This window comes from Calonectris borealis, chromosome 1 (assembly GCF_964195595.1).
Source record: "Calonectris borealis chromosome 1, bCalBor7.hap1.2, whole genome shotgun sequence".
Taxonomy (NCBI): Eukaryota; Metazoa; Chordata; class Aves; order Procellariiformes; family Procellariidae; genus Calonectris; species Calonectris borealis.
In genome coordinates this window covers 63,502,491-63,528,648 of record NC_134312.1, presented here as the reverse complement: position 1 = coordinate 63,528,648, position 26,158 = coordinate 63,502,491, and the positions used below count along the sequence as shown (strand labels likewise).

General features: G+C 47.0%; 1 protein-coding gene across 4 annotated transcripts in view; it reads right to left on the bottom strand.

The window, feature by feature from the left end:
• Positions 1–26,158, bottom strand: part of HIPK2 (homeodomain interacting protein kinase 2) — a 141,068-nt gene that overhangs the window by 39,889 nt on the left and 75,021 nt on the right. For all 4 annotated transcript variants that reach the window (XM_075157737.1, XM_075157717.1, XM_075157748.1 and 1 more), the window contains exons 3-5: positions 3,500–3,623; positions 1,236–1,355; positions 424–510 (exon numbers count right to left, since the gene is read on the bottom strand). In XM_075157737.1, the coding sequence (XP_075013838.1) occupies positions 424–510; positions 1,236–1,355; positions 3,500–3,623 (331 nt within the window). The remainder of the gene's footprint in view (positions 1–423; positions 511–1,235; positions 1,356–3,499; positions 3,624–26,158) is intronic.

Sequence of the window (26,158 nt, the reverse complement as noted above, 5' to 3'; positions counted from 1 at the left end):
TCCCTATTCTCCCAGATAGCCACGTTTTACAGAGAGCATGCTCTTCTGCGGCCTCAGTGATTATTTCCAGTGTCACCATTTTACAAAGGGAAATATTAAAGCACAGAGAAGTAAATGACTTGCCAGCGGTCACACAGAGGAGCACTGGAGAGACAAGAGAAAACGCAGGATTTCGACACTCAGAGATGTGACTTAGCCATTTTCCAAGGCTGCTTTATTACAGCACATTGAGCCCACATGCCCCTATGTGCAGTTTCCCCTACAAAGCAGCACATAACGAGCCGATCTGGTTGGCATAATCCTGGTATTTCTCAGGAGCTGGCAGAAGAATAGGATACACAGAGAAATCATGTAGTTCCCCTTTGTTAGCGTTGCCCGAAAGCATGTGAGACAGTATTGCTGGTTACTCACCAATGCTCTTACCTGTGCCATATCATCCAAACAGTTGAAAATATACTTTCTTGCTTCCTTCGACTTAATCCCCGTCTCTGCCTCATGATCATCTGGCGTCTGCTCAAAACAGGAGACAGGCATTGACCAGAACTGCCCTGCAATCAGCTGCGGGTTATGCGCTACTTCCAACTTGTGCCTTATCCTGCCCTCATCAGAAACCACTGTGTCTCTCTTGCCTGACCAGATAACATTTACGCTATCTCCGCTACTGTTACATGACAGCTTTTGTGTCACAAGGTGATTTATCTCTTCTTTTTCACTTCAGAGGATTCTCCCAACTACGGTGGGAGTCCCAAAGGTCTCTTGCACCCATCCCAGCATGAAGCTCAGCATCCCATCCTTACAGCCAGAAGCCCACTGGCCTCTCTCCTTGGGGACTGAATGCAGCCAAACACGCTGGTACAAGAGACTCAGGGCTCACTTACTAGTGGATTTGATTGTCAGAATTAAAATGCTTTCTTTTTTTTCTTCCCCCACAACGTGTTAGATATTAGAGCAAAGTCTGCCCAGGGCATGCTTCACTTAAACTCCACATCAATTCATTGACTACTTAGAGGGAGATTTCCAGGTCAATTCTGGACTGAAATTTCCCACAAAGCAGTGCCAAGCAGGTGGGCTAAGGGCTGCAGACTTCAGGGATGGCAGTTTTACCTCGAGCTATACCCACCCCAATGTCTGTGCTGCATTGCAAAAAGCAGAGACCTAGGCTCTGAGGTCACCTGAATGTTTCCTCACTTCCAACCAACAGCAAGGTAAAAGAAACAAGGGAACATCCTTCCTACCTTCAGCCTCCACAAAGGATACGGTGAGTCTGTATCCCTGTTGAAAAACCTCGTAGTCTTTGTCCCTGCACTTAACAAATACTCTGCTGGTAAGCCCTGCGTCTGTGAAATATAGCGAATCTGTAAGAGAAAGATGAGAGGTCACCGTTCATCCTGTGAAGAGAAGATCTCTGGAGAAGTTCCTTGAAGGAGGGCAGGAGGCATTTAAAACAATAGAACAAAGAAAGAAAGAGAAAGCACATAGACTTCACCGCAAACCCCCCCACTGCAAGGAATGAGAGGAAAGAGAATTCCCGTACAGCACCCCTCATTTATCACGTACATCACTGGAAACTCACCCTTACGGTACGCTCCCACAAAGCCTACGGATAAAGGGAGGAAAGTCCCCAGGTTTTAGAGGTCAAAGAGGAAGACCCACACAGAGATTTCAATGGGGTGTTTCACCACTTTGCGCCTTTTTATGTCACGCTCTCCTCCCCAGGAGGTAATTTCAACAATTTTATATTTGTGCTCTAACTTTTGCTGTTTTTACCCCCAGCTGAGTGCACAGCCTTTCCTAGGAGCAGTTTGAAGTTCAAAACAGAGGACTATGAAGTGACTATCTTTGAACTTAGATGAAATATACACTCCAACGAACTGACACCCTCATGGTATGTAAAGTGCTTCATCTCTATTGCCTACATGACTTCATTTGTTATTTGGGTTACCTTCCATGAGTATGACCTCGCTGGCACTCACACAGCTAAAAGATGCTACACATGTGTTTCCAGGATCTCAGACTTTAATTTATTTATTCAAAGGAGAAAAGGTCTGTGATGACACAATTAGAGACTGATCTCACACACGCCTGGGGTGCTACATGAAACCTTAACTTTGGCATCTCCTGGCTCCTGAATGTTTCACTCTGCAAAATTGCTGCAAATTCTGCAAAACTACTAAAAATAGTCATCTACTCTAGAAAATTCTAGGGAAGAATGGAAAGCATTTTTGAGAGAAAAGACAGAGGGGGGTAAAAAAATTACGTAAATAAAGGCATAAAAAGCAGCCGTGGTTTCAAAGACTTCCAAGCACTCAGGACCTGGTTCACTGAGCATGGCTTGCTCAGCTCTGCAGCTCCTGAGGTCCATCGGAGCTCATGCACCAGAGAAGCACCAGGATCCTGCCTGCAGCCCAGCACCAGTGCTGCAGGGTGACTCGGGCTGCAGCAAGGGACCAGGATCAGCCCCTGCTCCTCTCCCAGCTTCCCAGGGGCCCTCACCGTACTTCACCAGAAGAAGCTTTATGCTGGGCAGTTAAGCTGGGCAGGTAGGTATGGTGATTTCTTTTTCAGCTGTGTGTTTTATGGCTTTTGGGGTGCAGCAGGGAGGAGAAAGAAACCCACTCTTCATGCTTGGTATGCGATTTTTCAAACGCTTTTAAGTTTTTCAGCTACATCTAATTTTCTTTGGAGTCACTAATGGCCCTGCTCTTCACTGCAGGTTATTTCCCCTGCCAAATTTCACCTTTGAAGCTCTGACTAAAATAACACTGGTTACAAAAGAAAAGTCAAAGAAACATTTTCATATATGAAGAACTTATTTATTACCCTGCTCTTTTTTTTTTTTTTTAATTTTCTAAAAGAAAAAAGACCCTTTTCAGGCCACATTTGCAGACAGCTAAGATCACCCTGAAGAAGGCTATGGGAATGGAAAGTATTCTGCAGCCCTGGCTCTAGCAGCTGCTGCACTATCAGTTTTAGGACTACAAAAGGAGCATAAAAGCCTATAGGGAGAGAAGTACAACAGCTTATGTTAACTGGAAACCTACACCACTGTGAACATTCTCCTTCTTGTCATTGCTTTTAATATGCACCCTCATAAAAGGGGTTATGAAGCGCAGCAGAGTTCGTGCAGTTTCTTCTAACAAATAAACCTTTATTCAACACTTGCTGTTACAGCAGAGAAAGGGTGCCTGCTCTGCTCGGTGAGGAGAGACATGTACAGAGCTCTCCAGTCAACGGCAGCATTGACTCTTGATTGAGATTTCACTTAGGCAGTCAGGTCTTAAAAGCCAGCGTGCCAAACAGCACACTGGTTACCTAGAATAAATACCTCAGGTAGATAGTGAAAAAGTTGACTTGGGGCGGGGGGGTAAGAATTACATATCCCCTATTAGCAAAACAGAAAAAGTTGGCATCTGTTCACTCTGACAAGAGAAGGGAAAAAAACCTCCAACCCACAAACATCTGTGCTCTTACCAGCATCCAGGGCAATATCCGTACCCACCTGATCGTACTCTGAAGCTCCCGGGTACAACGGCCAGCCCAAGAACAGCTCTGCAATGACACATCCCAACGACCACATATCGATTGCTTCACAAAACGGTAAACCGAGGATGATTTCAGGGGCTCTGCAAAGGAAGAGGTTAGAAAACATCAGCAACGAGAGCAGATCCGCTCGGCTGGCGTAGGGAGGCCTGTGCAGAGCGCGACGCTCACGAAGCTGCCTGCTGCCAACAAGTGTCATTGCTCCTATGGAGCTGAGGGCCCCACTGGCCACCGGCAAAGCATCTGCTAACCAAGCATGAGTCGGTGAATATTCATCCTTGCAGAAGAGTCCTCTGGCAGCATTTCACCAAGAGACAGTCCTATGTTTCGCAGCAGTTTGCAAAGGAGAGAACTACCATTATTTTCATTCGGCAGGTGGGAAAATGAAGCACAAAACGAACGTTGTGCGTTCAAGGCCACCCAATTAAGGCCCCCACTCGAGGCTCTCGGGCCCGGCTTGCCGTCCTGTGGGGGAACCGTGTGGACTCCCTGCAGTGAAGCATCCTCTGTTCACGCAGCTCGGCGGGCTTCACAAACAGCCACACATTAAATAATCATTACAGGACTGGTATAAAAGGATTACTGACTTTTTAAACAAATGGATGTAACCATAAAACAGAGAAATAACGTAATTAGATCTATTAGACCTAAGCCTTTTCCTCAGGAGGAAGTAGCCAAGAAGCCTTCACTTCCCAGTCTGTCCCAGGCGCCTGATTAGATTTCCTCTTCCCTTCCAGCCCAAACAGTCAAAATGTGGCAGCACTCCTGCTATGCATTTACTTTTGGCTTCAGGAGATGCCCACTAAGGCACCTCTGCTCTGTGAGTTTCGGTGTTAGCCTTGCTGAGGAAGGAGAGGACAAGGTAAAAGCTTTGCTTCAGGAGGATCCCCAGCCAGGACATGGAGGAGATGCCCAAATAAGCAAGACCAGTCTCAGCTCAGACTTCCACAGGACCTTAAGGTTAGGGTCATTTCACCTTTCAGCCAGGTAGAAACTGGTGTCAAATCTTAGCTAGGTACCGTGCAGACAATGGAGAGACACACACACCTCCCAAGGGGGATTTGTCCCACTGCCTCGGGGTGGTTTGCATCTTCCTTCACTGAGGCTACACAAGCTCCCTAAACTCCAGTGGGCAAGGTGAGACAAGATGAATCCTCCCCTTAGTGCCCCAAATGCTTTGCATTTCAAAAGCAACTTCTATGTGGAAGAATCAAAAGTATCTTACAAATACTGAAAACCTTATACAAAACCCACCTCTGCACACAAAGACCCTCCTTACTTTCCCTACCTCAGCCCAGACTTCCACATGCAGTTAAGTGCCATAGTTCCTATTTTACACAGGGATCACCTAAGGCTTCTCTCCTTGCTCTTCTTGCAGATCTTGCAACACTTTCTTCTAAAGCCCGAGCTTCTGGAGTCAGATGATTTACAACAGAAAGAAAAACTTACTCTCCCATACTCCTCTAACTATTAAAAAAAAGGGGGGGGGGGGGGGGCAAAAAAAAAAAGCAGAAGACAGATGAAAGAAAGAAACATGCATTGCTTTAAAACTTTCATCATTTTCAAAATAGCCTTGGGATTTCTTGGGCCATGATGCATATTTTGGAAATGCCTGGGGTTGACTATTGAGCAAATCAAGTGCCACCATCCAGAGCTGGAAATAGGGCCCATGGTTCCCAGTTTCCCATCCGTCATCAGGATAAGATCTGACACTAGTGAGATCATACTAAGGATTACCAATTGCAGTGGAAAATATTATGTTTTAATCACGCTATTACATAGTCATGTGAAGACAAGTCTTTAGCCAAGAAACCAGGCAAAATGGGTAATTTTTTCCAAGGAAACAAGCAAAGGCCCTGTAGCAAGAATCCATGACCCATCTTCAGTCCACAAACTTCCCCAATTTTGGGTTGACTGGTAATGATAAAAGACCAAAACTATCTGTTCTCAAACCAGCAACGCAGAACGTAAAAACTATGGGAAATTCTGGGATTTTAAGGCTAGGATGCTTTGTGCCATTCCCACAGAAAACACGCCAGAAACTTAAAAAGCGGCTACCCTTAGCCCTTCTAGCTTCATCTGTGCTTGTTGTTCTCATACCCCACTGTTCTTTAGCCTATCATGACAAACTTTTTATTCTCTCCTTAGGAACAAGGGGTTAATTTTCCTCTTTTCCCCCCCGTTCTGTCATCCCTGCACACTACTCGACACCTAGACAAAATGCAGAGAGAAAAAGACAGCTATGGTGACCTGAATCTCATTACTATGTAAATCCTGCATTCAAAGCCATCTGCCTCTCCCTGTCTGCCTTCCACATTGTGAACTAAATGTCCGTGGTCACTAATGAGAGCTCAACCACACGTTGCCTGAACTTCAAATCCCTCCCACTAACTCAAGAGGAGGGAGCGGAGGGGTGGACTATCGGTGGGATATTCCCAATGTGATATCGTGTAGAAACCTCCCTGTTCATAAAAATCGCTTGCACCACTGTCATACGCAGCACACGCCTCCTCCCCTCTCTCCACACTTATGCTGCCAACACCTCTAGACCCCTGCAAGAAGGGATGACCTAGAATTTGAGATTCCAAAATTTCTAATTTTTTTCTCGTGAGTCTTCGGCTGTCCAGTGAGTTCTCCTTAAAGCTCCAGCTTCTGGAGTGCAGCACTTAGGAGAGAATTTCTTTTTCACACACGAAAGTTTTACACCTCCGCTGTTGGGAAGGAAAGCACAAAACCAGTGTCTGTACCATTTAGACACATAAAAGGCAACTAAACGGAATGTCATTCATCATATTAAACCAGACCTATTGCTGTAGGGAGGGGAGGTGGCAAGATAGTTTTATTTTATTTTACCTTTTTGAAAGTTGGTATTCGCATTACTCAATCAAGCCTAAACATTAGGGGCAATCTTTGCCCATTCAGTCCCAAATAGACAATAATTTTGGAACAGCGATGGGAATCCCTGTGAGAGCAGGGCCAGACTGAAGTGATATGGTGCCTTACGTACACCACAGCCAGCGGTGTACGCTGTTCGCTGCGGCTTTCTCCCGGCCCTGCCTTTGCGTCGTGACTGCAATTTTTCCATGGAGAGGGAGTGGCCCTAAGACAAAAAGACCTTGTTAACTTAATTCAGCAGTCATTAAGACACCAAAAGAACGACACGTATCAGACACCACACAGGCTTCCAGATTTTCAGCTAACAGACACCTCCTGTTTGCCGTGCGTAAGAGAGAGCTGGAGTCACTCCAGGAGGAGCAATGGCCTGCTGGCACTCTCTGCTAATGGCCAACGCCAAGCGTTTTGGTGGAGGATACTACAAGTTCTGTAATGAAACAACTCGTCCACTGATAAAATGCCTTCCAAATGTCTATTGGGTGGAAACTGTTCCGTATGCTTAGTTATGGATGCACAGATCCTTCTGCACATAGACCTTTATCTAACACGTGGAACTCCTCTCTTTCTTAACATAAACATGTCAATTTTTTAAGACAAGGTGAGATCTTGACTTCAATCACACATTGTGGCACGGAGTTCCACAGGCAACCTTCTGCTTTCAATAGCATCTTAACTCAGTTGTTTAAAGCCTGATTTTCCTTCATCAGGTTTAAATTTGTCACCTCTCACTTCATGTTCACATGGATTGGCCTGGAGGTGAAGACAGAAGTGCTTGAATCACCTTTCTTTTAGTACAAGCTATTTTTATACCTCTGCCCTGTTCTCCCGTGCTTGCAGCAGCTTCTGGCTTCTCAGTGTTCCATCCCATGGATGTTTCAATCCACTTCCACTGCCTGGCCCTACAACTCTTCTTCCTGACATGACTGCTTGGAGACAGGCTGAACAGACCTAGAAACAGTTAAACACGAGGATATTCCCCAGATTTATTTTACACTATTTGCAGAATGTTTTTGCATTCCAGTCTTCCCTGAGCCTAATATTTTGTTTGTTTTTGGAGTGACATGAGGCATTTCAGCAGATGTTTTATCTGGGAGATCCTCTGAGACGCACAGTCCTTTCTCCAGAGGAGCTGCAGTTAATTTAGGACATAGAATTATGTAGAAATGGTTCATTTTTCCTCTTCCAATGTTTACTGCCTTTCAGTACTACACTAATCTGGCATAATGTTGTCTGTAATCTAGATCAAGTCCCTTAAATGCTCCTTACTCTTTTCCGCAGCCTAACCTAAGCAAGTCAGTGGTACCTGCACACTTCTCTGCTGGTCCACCACTTTTTACAAATAATTTATACATAAAATAACTCTAGTGCTAAAATGTGCACACAGTCCACTCCACAACTGACTCTCTTATTCCTGAAAGCACTCAGATTTAGCTCAGCTCTAAGAATGGTGTAATTCTCTCTTCCAAAGGGAAAGAAAACATTTCCATGTCTTAGCTAGTTCTTATGTGGGATTTCTCCATTCTGCAGCTGGTAACACTACATAACAGGGGAAAATGCCCTATTAAAGTGTGCACATCAGAGTATTGAAATTATAAATTGGAAGGACGATTCACATGGTGGCAGGTCTTCCCAGAACAGCACTGAGGTCTTCAGCAGATCTCTCCATGACTGCACAGGGAAGTGTATTCCATACCGATAATACTGCTTGTTTTAACAGACTCGCCAAACCTTTCGATTGTGGTGGCGATCTTGTTTGAAACACGCAAAGGCAGCCTGTTGCCAGATACCTTGGTATGTGCAGGAATGTCCCCATTTACCACACTCTGCCAGTTTTTTGGCTGTGCATCCGCAACGTCCTTGGCACAGTAATTCCAGCCTCCGGTACGAGACACGTGGAGGGAAAACAGAAAACTTTGCCCTCCCATCCTTCCTGTCCCGCAAGCTGCCTTCGATGTCTCCCAACGAAAGGCACTCCGCTTCTGTATGTGCAGGCACAACCTGCTCTACGGCTCACATAGATCTCTCCAGCATAGACCAAAGATGTAGAAATCACTTGCCACCAACCTGGGAGAGACCGAACACCCCCTCCAAGAGCCTGTATCTCCAAGAGAGAGGCAGCCAGCCCATCCCTGCTTCCCACATCTCTTACCCCTTTCCCAGACCAAATTACTCCCCTGGCCAGCAAAGGGTGACCCGCTCTTCGGCTCAGCGCTGGGTCCGGCAAGTCCTCCATCACCTTGGAGCCCAGCTTGAATGCGCCCATGTATACCAGAGAGCTGCCGGTGCTGGGAGCCAGGGACCCAGGGTATGAGGGCCCCTGTGCTGGCAGAGCCCACAGGTCTCCAGAAGCAGAAGTGCCATCTCATCATTTGCTTGCACCTCACATATGACCCCGTCCGGCTTTCAGGCCTGCCGCTGGCAGAGTATTTACTTTAGTGACCCTGCTTTGTGGCAGGGTAATTTCATTGTCTGGTGTTTCTGTCAGGAAAATTAATTACCAGTCTAGCTCACTGGCTTTTTCACCCACACATCACAGGACATTAAAAACACATGCCAAAAAAATTCATTTCCACAGACTTGGATTCGGAAAGCTGGGTTCCTTCTGAATTTTAAAACTCCCCTGCAAACTGCCCTCCTCTGGGATAATTTACCACCCCTAGTAGGGTCCTGTGGCCGAGCGTGATTGTCTCAGCAGAGTCCTTCATGGACAAGTATACATATCAGACAAAAATATAACTCAAAACTTGATACTTGCTGGCACCTTGAGCAGTGAGCGTGCCTGCTTCTCTCCTTCAGGGTGACGCTTCTAGAAGAAGGTTGAAGGCAGCTGCTGGCAGTGCAAACAGACAGACCTACAGTGATACTGTCTGCTGAGTCGACATACACAGCTCCCGTCTTCTTCTACCCGTTAGTCTCACCTGCCAAAGCCTGAGCTTCAGGAAGCAGCAGCTTTCACATCTGCATCCAGAAAACCCTGGGCAGAAGCAGAGAGACAGGAGCCAAACCCCTCAGCCCAAGCGGGCACACACTGACCGGCTGCATGCCCAGGGCTTGACCCCTCTCAGCGCTTGCTTGGGCTCTCCCACGTTCTAAGATACCTCCTGTGAGGAGGAGGAACTGCATCCTTCACATGTCTTACAAAGGGGCTTTTATTCAAGCAATGGGGCTCCATCTTCCTCCCAGCTGAACCCTTTCTTTGGCATCTTTATGGTCTCTTTCTCATTCCTGCTCACTTGGCCCTTTTGTATTTTGTGGAGGTACCCACTTTTTATTGCCACATACTGTAGCATGCAGAGTACCCTTAGCTCTTATTTAATGGAGGTGGAGAGCATACAGCACCTTTTTTTGTCCCTCTGTACCTCTCAGACCCCAAATCACTTCTTAAGTGCAGGGCTGTAAAAGGAGACAGGCTCATATTCTGGGTGTAAAAGGTTATAGTTGCTATTTCCCTTGCCCCTCCACCTCTCCACTCACACAAACACCTGGAAGGGATGCAGACATCTAATATGGATGACCCCCAGACTCAAGACCTTCCTCCGCTCTGGGGCTGGGCAGTTGCAGACTTCCCGCCTGTGAAAAAGCCTTCCATCAGGGCCAGAGCTTAACACCTACAGGCACCAACAGCTCCTGCTCGCTCGCTCACTCCCCATCCCATGCAGTGGACAAGACAGCAGCTCCAGACCTGTGCCACTCACAGCTGGGGAGAGCCGGGCTCACTCTCACTGCTGGCCTTGCTGCAGGACCTTTGCATTTCTCCTGCATCCCCGAGTGCTGGAGTTTGCTCAAATGCTCAGCCGAAGCCCATACAGAAGTGGTACAGCTCTGCAGACCGCTTGCTAGGGCTTCAAGGACTGCCATGATCTCTGGACCATGTTGGGAAGCACCAACCAATCCAGCAGAATCGCAGCAAGAGACGGCCCTGGGAGACAGGACTCATCCCAGGACAGGCAGGCACACCATGCCATTCAGAATCCAGCATAAAGTTCAAAACCCAGAGAGTTTAGTCAACACAGGGATATTCATGAGGGAGGGAAAAGGCCATTGAGGAATATCGCCCAATCTATCAGAGTGCACTGTTTACCCACAAAGATGTTTTGGTGTGAGTTGTAAGGAGGGACTGTGCCTCTGAAGGGCGTACTTACAAGCTCCCTATTTCACAGGTCAAACACAGCTACACCCAGTTTCTGGAAAGGACCGTGGATGTAGCCGGAGCCACTTCCAGAGCTGTCAGACCACCAGCACAAACACCACTAGAGGGTAGCTCCAACACTGCGTTGCTCACATTGCCCTCGCCCATCCCTCAAGATAAGTTTGCAACACATCAAAAAAAATCTGTATCAACTCAGAGGACTGGAAGCTGGATCCACTCAGCCTTCAATGATGGTTTATGTTACAGGACATAAACATAAACCGGAGGCTGGTAACAAGTGAGGTACTGCAGGGGTTTATCCCAGGACTGGTCTTTAACATCTTTATCACTGACCCAGGGAAGGAGGCAGAATGTACTCTCATCCAGTTTACGGGTGACGCCAAACTGGAGAGACCTGGCGATGCGCTTGAAGGCAGGGCTGCCACCCAGAGGGACTCGGACAGGCAGGAGACATGGGCCGACGGGGACCGTCTGAAATGCAGCCAGGACAAATGCAGAGTCCCGCCCCTTGAATGGGTGAGCCCTGGTGACAATACCTGGGGAACTGCTTGGTGGGAAGGGCCATGAGCACCTTGACTTGGGGGGCAGTGGGCTGAAACGAGGACCCTGGTAGCAGCTGGACCAACAGCCTCCCTGGAGCAGGGCCAGCAAACCAAGGAATGTGATGATCCACCTCCAGCCATACCTGTGAGACCACATCTGGATACCATGTTCAGCCTGGGGACCCCAGTGCATGGGCGAACTGGAGGAACCTCAGTGCGGGGAGAGACAGCCATGGGGGACCCTGTCGCCTTCTCCTCTTCCACATGGAGAAGACTGTGCCAGGCTCTTTGCTCAGGTGGGCAGCAGGAGGCGGAGACCGATAGACAAACTGAAACAGGGGAGGTTCCCACTGGGGACAGGGAAAACGCCTCCGCTGAGCCGATAAATGAACCACCAGCACAGGCTGCCCCGAGAGGCTGTGCAGTTGCTATCCTTGGAGGCTTTCAAGACCTAGCAAGACAAAGTCCTGACCTTGTTCTCATGGCTGACCCTATCTTGAGCAGCAGGTTGGGCTAAATGACCTCCCAAGGCCCCCTCCCACTTGAACTACTCTGACTCTATATGGTACAGTAACTATACATTTGTCAATAGGAAGGTCACCACGATCCTCCTACATGCAGGCAAAACACTACATAGCTGGGAGCGTTTCAGGGGGCACAGGTGTAGGTCCCAGGGTGTTTTTAGCAAGTGTATACACATAGTTCTTCTGTCTTTTAAAAATAGAGAGCAAGTTACACAAGAATTACTTCTGGACTTGATTGGCGTAATTATTGAACAAGCCTCAGGATCCTATCATTACTAAGGGTATTTAATAGCAAATAAATCATAGAAGCAGACTAAACTACCCGCCCCTTGACACTGCTCATGTTCCACCAGGGTGCTGACTGGGAAAGGTGAAAATACTCCAGAGGATGGTGTCAGAGGCTGACAGGGCTAGCCCAGACCCCGTGAAGTCACCCGCTCCCCCCCGCCTCGATATCGGGTCATCCATGCCTATGTCACTCCTGGCAAGGGTTCAGTCGGCTTGTCTTACAGACCTCCCATGGCGGAGCGTCCATAAACTCTGCTTTGCCCCAAAGGACCTCACCCCTTGTAATTTTAAGGAATAATACAGCTGTGCATAGCTGACTTTATGTCATGCTTAATTACAACTTGTTGTCAATCTGGCATCTATATAATACATATGGAAAAACATAACTTAATACATCTCACTTGACTTTGCCTATACCCAGCTTTCTGCCAGGCTGCACCTCCTCCCTATCTTCACCCTGCCTTGGCCTCAACACATATTCAGTACCTATAACCTTGTCTCTTTTTCTCTCCTGCTTACCTCTGTCTCCTTTTTCTGTCTCATCTTTTCGCTCTCTTCCTGCACTTATTGTGGATGAAGAGCGAGATGGACATCACGCACAGGAGAGCTGAAACTCCCTACCCCCATGGAGGGGGTGCACAACACACGCCTGCAAACACATGGCCTTGTGCTGCTACGGGGGCAAGCTGGGCAAGCACAGATTGTTTGCACCCATCTTTAAAAATGGGGTTTCACACAGACGCTTACAGACCAGGCACCCCAATGGGATCCTGTCGCTCGCTGCGACCATCATCATGAGGCTCTTGGGAAAAGCAATTTCCACAGGTTAATTCTAGTTTCAAGCAAAGCGCACTAGGGTACCCCGAGCACTTGCCATTGCTACGCACCTTTCTTGGGATTAAGAAAGCCGGGTTCAGCCATGAACAAAGCCTGAGTTTAAATGGGGAGGGACGGGTCCCTGCTGGGAGGCTCTGCACCATTCTGTTCTCCTATATACATTGCATATATACATTCCATTTACGTTAGGGCCTGAAAGAAAACCTCCTGCTCTCTTCAGCAAAAGCGTGCGAGCAAATGACTGAAGCCCTGAGCTGGAGAAGGCAGCGCAGCTGTTCATGGAAACAAGACAAAAGATTTAGAAACAGTTGCTTTTTTCCCCCCCTCTCCCATGTCAGGCTGTTTACAGAAACCAAGGGATGAAATTTTGCAGACAAAAACACTGAGAGCAGCCTGTCAGTCTCGGAGGGAGGGAGAGGGAGAGGGAGAGGGAGGGGAGTGTAGGCTTCTTTCGGGATTATGGATCATTGCTAAATTGCTCTATCAATTATTAAACCCATCACTCAAAGCGCAGTAACCAAAATACAGCAGATAAAGCCTTTCTCATCCACGCTCTACCAGCTGCTCTCCTCCTCCTAAAGCCAGAGGGGAATGAAAAATCCCGTAGTTTATATTTTATAAATATCATTTTCCCTGTGCCTTGAAAATAAAAGCTTTTTCGGACAAGGTACAGTAGAACCGAGCCTGCGGCAGGAAGATATTAAAGGAGGACTCGCCCTTTCGATTAGCAGACCCAAGGAATAAAACAAAGTCTCTCCAATCAATATGATTTCTTAGCACCGACAGGTTAAAACATTTATCTGTGGATAAATGAAGAGGCAGGCCCCAGCCATCAATAGCCGTTAGTTGCCATTTGCCTTTGCCACTGGACAGATCTGATATCAATAGCAGGGTGGGTATGGTTCCAGGAAAGGACAGGACATGGCCAAGTGGCACGTGGTATTTGGTCTGGCCAGTGACTCTGTGGAGAGAGAAACTGCAAACACGCATCCAGGATGAGAGAGAAAGCCCTGGAGTGGGCAGTGCTGACAGGGAACCACGCGGGGAGGAGGACCAGGTCCTGACATCCAGCCGGAACGGCTTCCACGTGGCTGCCGATGTCTGAATGAACATGAGTTTTTAGCAGCGCTCTATGCACTTGCTGGAGGCTGAGGCTCCAGTTCAGCGAAACTCTGTACCATATGCATCACCTGAAGCAAATACATGCCTGAGTCCCCGTGAGGGCACTGGATGCAGCTAAAGTTAAGCATACATTTAAGTGCTTTGCTGAATCTGAATCTGCTAGCAAGTCCTCGTTGCACTTGAGCTGGAAATCTTAAGAGGCAAGAAAAGCTATCAAGCCCAATAATGGAAAAGAAAGCCAGGTCCTGGGTCAGCCAAGAGACATACTAAGCTTGTCCTAGCCAGAAGTGCAGCTTTGAACATCCCTGGAAGAAGCCCTACTGGATTGATCACAATCACGCTTGTCTCTTCGGACTCAGGACTCGGTAAACTTCAGAGGAGGTGCACAACACTGAGCACCACGACCATCACCCCCGGGGGTTGTCAGCTCCACACTGACCCAGAAGTGCAGAAACATGCACGGGGCGGGGGGGTGTGATGCAACGACAGCTACATTCAGCACAGTGTGACCTCTGGTTGTTCTCCGAAACAAAGGGTAATACACAGGGGGGGAGGGCTGGGGCTTTCCCAGGTTATGGAAGAAATCAGAGAATAGAAAAATCATAATTTGAAAACAAAAGCCCTATCCAGGCCAGGCAGTGAATGGATGAGCTGCAACGTATTGGGTGCAGAGATCCCCTGAAGGAGGCATCTGATCAAGAAGGGAAGAATGCCAATTATGTGCTCCCATTCATGCCACCGCAATGAAAGCATAATTCTGACTCCGCTTTCTGACCCGCAGTATGCAATTTATGCAAATCCAAGCTGTCCTCCCTTCCCTCAGAGCCAAATGCCCACCAATGCCAGAGCTGGCTCTAACTTTTCATTTTCCTTTTCAAATCTATTGTTTTCACTGTTGAATATTTAAGACCTTTTGTTGTTGCTGTTGTGTTTCTTTGGACATGAAATAATAGTTTAAAAAATCCCAAAGCACACAAAAACAGTCAAGAGTTGACTTCTCATCTCCGACAGCCTCCCATTCTGCCATGCTCAGCTCCATCCCAAACCCTTATCATTCCAGCCCAGAGCCCTGCCACGTGTCAGCCAAGAGAAGCTCCTCACGTCAGATCTGTAATGTTCCCCGAGACTTTTGTTCACAGCAAATACTGAAAGTTGCACCAAGCTGCATGGTGGTTTTATGGGATTAGCCCGAATACTGAGCCAACTGCCAATATAAGGGTCCAAACGATTTCTACCCCTGGCAAACATGGATACGAACCAGACTCAGGCCATGATCCCAAGATTGGCTTCACAGAGCAAGTAGCAGGTCTGGGGCTAAAAATATCAAATTACTGCAGCCTCCTTTATTTTTTTTTTTTTCTTTTAATCATGTCTACTGGCCGCTTTTTTTTTTAATTAGAAAAAGACAAAGACAAAAATAAAGTACTTATTCTGCCTGCTCCTCAGAGGAAGGAGCACTGCCCTTTACTTATCTCTGAAGGGCCATGCAGATTTAATATTATTATTAGCAGCAACTATTTGTATTTCTATAGCACGCAGAAGTCCCGGTGGATACTGGAGTCCCGTAATGCTAGACACTAAAAGACGACGTGCTAAGGGACTGTGTCTGCTCCAGAGAATTGATGATCTAAGGCGATGTGTGGTGACAGGGGAACAGATTGGTGGAGCAGTTTGCCCAAGATCATACGGAGAGTGTGTAGCAAAGCCAAAAAAAGAAGCGGGGCCCTTGCGAACAGTGTGCTGAAACTATTAGACCACAACATCTTCTACTTATGATATTCAGGAACAGCAATAATAATACACAGATTCTTTCAAAAGAGATGGGTATTACTGAGGCAAGGCAGACTTTGAGGCAGAATGACCTGTAGATGTCACCCAGCAAGACAGTGTGTCGGGAACAGCTCATGAAATCCAAGGCCCACTTTAACGCCCCGCTCGGTGAGTCGCAGCATCCCGCCTATGCTGTGAGGACCTGCCTGGTCTACAGACAAGATTTAGGAAAAGCCTGGGAATGCCTGCCAACCCGCACGCGGAGGTACACGTGGCTGGGAACAGCAGGAGCACCCTGGAGCTGCCCCAGCTGGCTATTCCTGCTGCAAATTTCTACCTTTAAATCAAGCCCTACTCGAATCAACACAGCTCGCAAAGCGTCCCACGGAGAGGGTGACAAGAGCCCCCTGTACAGGCAGCAGGGCACAGCACCACGGAAAAACATTCCTCTTCCACAGAAACACGAGTCCACTCAGAATTTAACTTCTTTTTATTGTATTTATAGCACGGCTAAAATCTGGAAGGTTTAAGCAGGGCTCTACTATACTAGGTGCTGTAAAAAAGCATAAGAAAACAGTCCCTGCCCTAAAAGACTCGCAACCTAATTTGGGATCCCTTGTCACCCTGGAAGTATAAACTCTGGGACTTGCTGCTCAGCTTCTGCTAAGCTGGGATCTGCAACCAAGCCTGCACAAAACACAGTCCCTGACCCACCAGGGTGACCACTGACAGTCTGGGTGCTGCAGCCGATGGGGACAGGAGCAAGCCCACGGATGAGAGCAGCCCTGCTGGGAAGCCCCAGCAGCCTGGGCTACTGGTATCCCGCTGTCAGTTACGTAAAGAGTACAGTAAAGTAAGGCTTAAGCAAATCTGCAGGAAGGACAAAGGATCAGAACTAAAATCTCAGGCTGCTGATAACACATGGCTGCCCTGAACAAGCCAGCACACAAACACACTTCCAGCACGCACCACGTCAGTGTGGACTCCTGCAAGGAGCAGGGAGTTGGACTGGATGATCCTTATGGGTCCCTTCCAGCATGAGATATTCTATGATTCTATGATAAGTGCCCAAGACTCCCGAGCACAAACCTCAGCACTGAAGGGTAACTGGGTTCCTCATGGAGCCCTGGGCACAGTGATAGTGGCAAGCAGCACCCCGAGGGCTCGGAGGGACCAGTGCCTTCTCTGCAGCGAGTGGGGCCCCGCTCCCCTCATACCACATCCCCCACGCCAGCTCCCCTAGTCCCTGCCCTTCCCTCCCACTCCTCCCTCTGTCCCCACCAGCCCTTGCTCCACTTCAAAACTCCACTCAGCTCACCTGCTCACTCCAAACACCAGTTTATTTCCTCCCAAGATCCCCTCCTTCCCCATCCCTCCTCCAGGTTTCACCCTTCCCGGGCTGAATGCCTGCTGGTCCAGTGCTTAGGGAGCAAAGGGATGGACAGGGCAAGCCCGAAACACCATCTCTGGAATGGTGTTTTCTGTGAATGCCCTCTGCTCTCACCCACACCTTATCTCACACAGGGATGGGGGCTACCACATTTTAGGGCCAAAGACTGCAATTCCGCAATTGTCCAGATGTGGAAGAGAGCCCTTACAGAGCTGTTAGCAGAGGAACAACTCTGACTTTAACCTTTAATGCCACATATCTTACAGGAACTGGACAGAAAACCAGAATACAAGAATGCACACGTGGTGTGCAAACAGTCCCGAAGGAACCATGATGCTTGCAGAGAGAAAGGCAATGCTTCAGAAGGGAGACTTTTAAAATAGTGTCTTTTGCAAAGTTAAGTTCATTCTTTATTTAAAACCATCACATGGAAAATTCAATTGTTCTCCAACGCATCTCTGTACCAAATCAGGAGACTAAATTCAATCATTACAGTGTGAAGCTGACGAATTTAAACCCATAGTAAGTGCAAATTTCAACACAATTTTAAGTAAGGAGTTGCTCCCAACACCTTCATAACATGTCAACACATAGTCATATATTTGTTTCTGGGACTCTTCAAATGTCTCCTTTTACAGTTTCATTTTTTTCTTGCCAAATCAAATTCTTAAAGCTATCCCGATGTTCTGAAAAAATATAAACATTTCCCACATGTTAAAATTTTAGGTGGCCACGACAGAAATTTTGGAGAGACAAAACTTGCAGAAAAAAAAAAACATACAAAAGAAACTTTTCCTCCTCTTTGCCATACATGAGGGGAATTTGGAATGATTCCCATCTGATTAATTTTAAACTTCTACTTCGTCCTTGGATCGCACTGCGGTACGGATGTCATTTCTTAATTTGACTGTTTTGCAAGTAGCCAGTACTGTCCTTGTAAAGGGCGAAGAAATCCCCATATATCAGGAATGCTTTTGGCTGAGGGGAAGTTCAGTAATTACTCCAGAGAAATAAATACAACAATCAAAAGTACTTTCCAGGACATGAAGGCAAAGATCCATCCCTTCTTGAAAGAAGGGGCTCTCATGTATACATTCATATCTTCAATTATCATGACTGCCTGTAACCATTTAGCCCTCTGCTAAGTCAGCTGCAGGGTTCAAGAACACTTCCTGGCAATCTTTACATTTTTTTACATGTTGCAATTTTATCTGGCGTATATCATATGCTTCCCCCCGAAATGCCTGAACCGAACCATCTTCCTCCTACGGAGGAGTTCGGGGTTCATAAACTTGGCTGCAGCTCTCAGAAACCTCATCACTTGAGGGCTGTGTTTGAAATTACTGAAAACAGGGTAAGTTTGGCTTTGATAGGTAAAAATCAGAGTACGTTCAGGCAGCAGTGGATGCAAATGGACCAACACCTCCCCTTAAAGACAATTCCATCCAGGCCTGTGCCACCAGTTGTAAGCCCATGAATTTATCACCCCAACATCTTGGAGCTTCCCCGTCCCTCCACCAAAAACCTTAAGGTACATCTTTGGTTTCATCACCTCCTTTGTTGCACCCTTACCCACCTCTGTCCCCACAGCTCCCCCAACATCTATTTCAGGTGTGGAAAGTGGTCTTTTTGGTTTAACTAGGACCGCGACAGAGTCCATGCTATTGCCCGCACTGCGATGGGCAGGCAGCCTCCCGCTGGCAGGGGGAGGACGGAAAGGCCCCTGCCCGAGGTGCAGCTCATTACCCGCCTTATGATTTACTACCAACACACGGCAATATTTAGGGCGCAATAATAAGGCGGCACATGAGTGCTTTACCAACAAACAAGACGGGGAAGGGAATAACTGTATTTCCCCTGTTATTCTAAGGGGAGGTTCACCAAAAGGTTAGCGAGAAAACAATGTAGGCCATCGATCACAGGGACAGCTAACCTAGAAAGGTTACCGCATGTTCCTGCCTCATTTTTCACATCTATAATTACCCCACCGCTTCTCCTCACCAAGCACCCATCACCAAGCACCAAACGCAAACCACCGCTGCTTTATTAATTATGCATTTTGTTTATGCTCATTGTTACCGCCCCACAACATGCTACGGCAGCTGACGGATTAAGCGGCACAACTTCTGTGATCCCCACAGAGTGGCGTGGCCGGGGAAAGGCAGCTTCAGGGCTTTCCTGCCCTTCCTTCACCCGACGTGAGAAGCTGCCACCTCTCAGCAGAGGTCGAGGTGGGATGGAAGTAGGAGGGATGCAGGTCTTTACATCCGCCACGTGAGACGGAGAAGCAAGGTAGGGGAGCATGAGGGAAGACCGTTTCCATTCATGAAGGGCTCAGATTTGCTTTCAGATCTTCATCCAACTGAAACAAAATGCCAATATTGCTGAACATACTTAGCACCTCCTAAAGCGCAATCATACTCTGAACGGTGCCTGTCTAAAAACGGCATCGCCAGGCTCCTTGTTTACTGCGTCTCCCTGATGCCTGATCTGAATTTCTCAGTTTAAAAGAAGAACAGCTTTTTTTTCCTCACTATCTACTAGTCCAGCAAACCCAACCAAGGCTTCCAGAGCCACTCTGGACTCATTTCTTGCACATTTATGCATGCAGACACGGGCAGCCAAATTAGAGTTATGCAGAGATGGGCAGGGGAAGCGCAAGGCAATGATTTGCAGGCAATGAATTTGCAGGGAACTCGGCATGTTTCTACTCAAAGTACAGCATCACGTTTCTGATGCAGGGAAGCCTGAAGGTCTTTTTAATTTTTTTTACTTTTTATTTTTTTGCTTTGGGGAAACCTAAAATAGCTTCCTTTGAGAACCTGCGCTCTGTAATCACCATTTCTTCCTTCTGCAGTATTTCTGGATCCAGGCTTTTCAGTTGTTGAATAATAGTAAATATGTATAAAATCAGGAAAACTGCTGCTGCAGCAACAATAGTGAGAAATACTTTAAGCCCTAGATCTGAGAAGTATTTTCTGTTCTTGCTTTTTTCTATCCCACCAGAAATTGTAATTAACTCATGCTCTAACAATACTAAAATAATTATTTTCTAATTGTAACCATATCTGCAACATAACTCCATGTTGATGCAAAGTAGAATAGAAAAAAAATTTGCCGACAAGAGTGAATAGCTTGCATGACAAAAGTCATGCAATGATACAAAGTTGTATGCATGTCCTATTTTGGACCCCAGAAAAGTTCACACCTGTTGAACGCTAATGAAGAGAGAATCACCCTGGAAAAGCCAGTATGAGTAGTCTCAAGAGGAAATGAAATACCGAATTTCTCTTGAGAAAGAAACCTAGAAAGGTGAGAGCTTGTGCAGTGCCTTTGAGGCTGCTGAGCTCTGAGATGCTCACCTCAGCATCCTGATAGAAAACTAGGCACAGGTAGGATACAGAAAAACTGAGGAGGTGTAGGCCTCTTTCACACTGGCAAGGAAAACCAAAAGCACGGCACCTGCTGCCCTCTGAAGCTAACTCACTGTATCGAATGTAATCACGCTCAACCACACCAAAATACTTGAGTGTGTTTCCAAATGTTTGTGAAGGGGCCAAAAAAAAAAAAAAAAAAATCACAGAGCGTCAGCCCATCCCTAAAGCTTTATTTCTGAGTTGGATCCACAACAGACAGTGGAGCGGATGCTAGAAAAAACCCACAATGGACCACAATGGACATTGGTTCCCATGTCCCGGAGGTGCCATGCAAAACCTCTCCTTCTCCACATGCTGCGAGAGCCAAACCCTTTTTCAGCCAAAATCCCTGCTCGCAATGCTTACAAGCACATACTGCATTCAGATGAGGCTTCCCTCAGCCAAGCCCTCAGGAAAGCAGCACGGGATGGCTGCAACAGGGATCTGCCATCTTTGGTGTTGAGCGTGGCAGAGATGTTCCAGCTATAAGCACCTCCAGTTCAGCTCTCATCCCCTCTTTATAGTTCCCCACCAGGAGGAGCACTGGCTTTTTGCATTGATGCCCATCCTGCACACAACCAAGGCAGGGAGTCAGAGCTACCATCGGCACAAAACCTGGATCTGCCTGGGCCAGAAGCTCATTTGAAGCCAACAGAGTAAAAGCCACCTACACCCACTGAGGGCTGTTCTCTGTGCCCTCCTCCCATCCACACCCATTGTGCCGAGTTCTCCAGAGTCAGACCTCGTTTATAGTTATCTTCTTTCATCCAACAGACAGGGCCAGTGTCAGCCCAGTGCTCATCCTCCCCCGAATCCACAAGGCAATGTTTACTCATCACATCAGCAGCAGGACTGACACTCTACCCAAGTACAGTTTGCTGGACCAAGGGGGAGGACAACTAGACCAGGATATGTCTAAAGCTTCTGGTTTTGAGAATGCCTGCAAGATCCTCAGGGACGTCAAGAAAAGAACAGGAAGAGCTCTTATTGTGTTTTCAAGGTAATTTCTGAGAAAATGTGAGGATCTCATGTGTGATCAATTTTAAAGATCTAAAATTGAATGATGGGAATTTTTTTCCCCTCCTGATTAAGCCAATTTACAGTTTTTTCAGGTTGATGGTTTACTCATAAGCTGGGGCATACATATTGGGGGACATCTCTTGGTTGTTTCTTTGAATTCCATTGTTTATTTATTTGCTACAGAAACAAAGAACAAACAACAACATGGTACAGAGCCGCATGCTCTGGAGTGGAGCAACAGCCACAGACCCTCCAGGATTGAGATGGGCCCTCTAAGGATCCATCTCACTCACTTTTACAAAAATGCCTGCTTTTCCACTCTTCCTTGAAGCAGCAAACTAGATGAGGGAAGGATTAATTGGCTGATGTTTGTAAAGCCCTTTGAAGATGAAAAGTGTTATTTTTATTTTCAAGTCTCACCAAAGGAAAAAAAAAAAGAAAATTAAAAAAGAAAAGGCCAGAGAAAGACTTCTGCTGTTTCCTACAGACAGGGATCTCAGGACTGAGCTCCTGTACAGAGACACTCCTCCAACATTATATTAACTGGCAAGCTGACACTGCAGCCCTTCCCCCAGGGCATGCATTAACAGGGTCTCTGCCCAGCTGCCTATTTTCATGAAACATGTAGAACTCAATACCACTGAGACCTCTCCCTCTGCATCAAATTTGCTTGAATTTGTCCACCAGATTCAAAAGTTAAGGGGAACACAGCGGCAGTGTGATCACACACGTGTCATTTCCTTAGAAAAGGAGACTAAAAGCAAATGAGGAAGGCCCTTGAATACAGATGCAGAGCGCCTGGCTATCCAGAACCCAGGTGGCCTATTTTTTCCTGAGGTGTAAATTACAGAAGTGATTTATCTTTTTTAAACACTTTGCACCTACTGTTGGAATTTCTGTATGTCCCTTTTATTTTTTGCAGGTGTTTTGGGTTCTTTTGTTTGGGTTTTTTTTACTCTCCATGTCCTTGCATGGATGTACTCAAAGCAGAGACATACTGTGGTGCAGGACAAGGATCCCCTGGCAGCTGGAGAGCAACAAGAGGCTTACAGGTGGGTGCCCTGCCCTAGGAAGACAAAAATAGCAAGACAACAGACAGGATTGCAACGTATTAGCAGAGCTGGGCTTAACACCTAAGACAAGTGAGCTGGCAACACAGAAGGGGAAGACTTTACGGTGTGCAGCCCATTACAGCTTCTTCAACTCCATGCTCTCATCAAAATCTCATGATCCCCAAAAATAAACAGGATGCTAGGTTTGAGTTACCTTGTTAGATAACATCTAAATATTCATCTTAATGACAATGCCTAAATGTCCAGCTCCAGATACGTTCATTGCCCCGTGACCAGGGCTAGCAGCATCTGTCCTGAGCCTGCTTTCACCTGTAGATCCTTTCCCTGCTCTTAGCTCAGCAAGGCACAATGCACAAGAGCTGTGAGGTCCTGCATAAAAACAGCCATCTGGTGAAGGGGCAGGAAGAACCAGTTAAAAACAGAGTAGCTCCACCATATGGAGAAAATAATTCAGTTGGGCAGTGTAGGAAGAAGCAAACCCTATTATAATAATTGTGTTGCCAAGTGATGTTGCAGACTTGTTTTTCCCCTCACGGCTTCTGCACTGATTAAGAACAGAGCTTCCCCCATAATGTGGCACCATCCCCACAGCAAGATCAAACTGTTCCCTCAAGAGACTTGTGGGATTACCAGGTTACCACCAAGACGTCTACAGCGGGAGCTGAGCACAGAGACAGGAGCATTGAACACCCACACCCCCCCACCTTGCTTATTCTTCCATTGCGAGTTGAAACACCAAAACTTTAGAAAAAGGTGATCCAGCTGTATGGCACCCCAAGGAAAGCTGACTCAGAATTAGCACAGGAGGCAATTACACTAGTGGCAAGCCCAGGTTTGAAAGACTTCTGGCCCACCATAGCCAAGGACAGGCAATGCAAACCTGCTTGGGGCTAAGGCACCTCTCTTCCTCAACACAGGAATTCTGGCCCTCCTGTACTCCCCCATACATACCGGACAGAGCAACCTGATAAAAACCCGATTATAAACAGCTCCTTCTAGAACAGCTCCTCTTCTTCAGACGTTTCTGGGCTGTCGATAAAAAGGTACCAGGTGTGCAAGCTCCAGAAGTACTCCTTACGCTGCAGAGTGAAGGCAACCCCTCCCTGGAAATCACACTAATCGGCTTCCCCCACAGCAGCCATTACTACTTGGGCTCCTAGGGTCCTGCAATCAGATTATCATCACTAAGAGCTAACTATGTGCAAAACAGCGAGTCTCCCATGGTCCCACCCCGGCTCTCCTGGCCACAGCATTCCTTGGCAATCTCCAACAGGCAAGGGATCCCCCTCTCCTGCTCACTGTCCCCTCACCACAGTCTAACAGATAGCCCCCCAGATAGCAGAGTAACATAATGTGCTAGCACCATTACCTCGGTTAGCACGTGCTGCTGCTGAGCCCTCCACTTTGAGCAGAACAGATGCCCAGCCTGGGCTAACTCCAGCGCGAGTATGGATCTGCACACTGAGCACGGCCGCCACGCTGAATGATGGCAGGTAGCCCCAACTCTCCACCTCTGAGGGACATACCCTCTTACCGAGCCATTTGTTACAGGTGTGCTCTTTCAGGTAAGAGCAGGTCAGGTCCAAGTTCAAGGCTGTAGCTTTCTTTTGGTAAAGAACTTGCTCTTTCCCCCTTTTTCCTTTGTTTCCCCGCCCCTTCCCCTTTCTCCCTCTCATCCATTCCCATGCTGTGGCTTTCCACTGGGCTGCATTTATTTCCAGACATGCATGGTTGTAACCAGAGAGACTTCCTTGCACGAGCAACCTTGCAGCTTCTAGCTGAAGGTGGACAAACCCGCTCATGTCTCTGGAGGCATGGAAGACAGAGCAGCAAGCACAGCCTCCTGCTGCAGACATTGTTCCCAGGCAAGCAAAATCCCAGTCTGAGGCCAGTTAACGTATTAGTCATTAATTCTGGATAAAAGGAAATTTATTTGCACGGCCCTGCTTAGACAAGACCGAAATCTTAACTTACCCCTCCCCCTGCTCTCCTTTAATACCTTATTAATATGGTACGCCAGCACAAGCCAACATGCAAATAGAGCTCTATGCAAATACGGCTCAACGCAAAGACAGCTGCACTTAGTTCAGTGCATTAGCACAACTCCAGAGGAATAGCCAGGGGTTAAAATAAATCATATAGATGATAGAGAAAGCATGTCTTAGCTTTCAAATTTCCAGGGAGAAAGGCGTGTGTGCGCGTCTGTCAGAGCAGAGTTTACCAAGTTTCATCAAGGAGATAAGATAGTTAATACTCTGCTTAATTAGAGGCTGCAATGTTCTTTTTGGGACGCTGAGAGGATTGCCCTCCTAAGTGTCTAAGGCTCTGTCTCGCAAAACCTACTTCTAAAGTGGACTTAAAAGTGCAATTCCGCTCAGTAAAAGCAGTACTGTCAACTTTCCTGTTCATTGTTTCTCTGTAATTCCACATCAGATACGCCTAGTTTCTAGACAGAAACCTTTTTATGGGTTTTCCCCAAGCACAGTCCTGCAAACAACAGACCTGAATTTGAAAGTCAATCACTTCCATTCCTTCCCAAGCACTGCTATCTGCATTGTATTAATTGCTGCTGGCAATCAACAGGTCCCCAGGTATGATGCTGGTGAGGGGCAAAAGTATTTCTACCAAGAGTTTTGAAGAAATACCTAACAGAATGAACATTTTACCTTGATGCATACGCTGTCTGGCCCCTTGGAGCAGGGTCTAGTTCAAGGATATTCACAAGAGCTGCTGATAACTACCATATTTGCCTGCAATCAGAACGAACTGCCATTCGACTCTAGCTGTGAGAAGCAAGTCTGCGGGTCAGCTGTTAGGGTGTGAGTGGTATCAGAAAGACCCAAGCACTTTGTATTTCCATAAAGACAGCTGTTGGACTTTCAGAAACTTTAATATACCCAGGTAAGGCAAGCGCGGTTTATTAATCCCGCTTTACAGCTGGGAAGACTAAGAGATGTAGCAGAAAAATAATTTCAACAAATTCACAAAAGCAAACAAGAAAATAACTTCCTTTGTCCCAACCTTGTATGTTAGCCACAAGATCATCTTTAGATACAACTGCCAAGTTTATTATTAATACATATCACTGCAATTGGTGACCTTGCATTCAGAAATACTTCTCGGCTGTAAAGGACAGCTGAGAACGCATTAAGGTCACTTGGAGCACTTTTTGAGAACAAGCAGTCCAAGGAATGTCATTTTTGTTGAAGAACTATTTGGAAATGAGGTTCCAAGGAATGTCATTTTTGTTGAAGAACTATTTGGAAATGAGGTTCCCATCTGGAAGGCTCATCTGCTAGAAGTGACAAAGGACTGAGGGCATCTGCCTTGCCCAATAAATACAGAAACAACATGTCCCTGCTCTTAGCATAGGAATCATGAGTCTCCAAGGAGCTGGAGTTCAGGAAAGAATTAAAGCCCAAGACTGAGCAGGGAGCACCTTGCACTCCTCACCGGCACCTCTTCCAGCCGACACCGCTTCAGCAGCGAGCCCAGAGGAGGGAATAAGGCTTCTTTCTGGGTTCAGCAAGTGAAAAGGTGACATCCAGAAGGAATGCAGGCAACCTCTCTTTTTCCTCAAACAAAGCAACT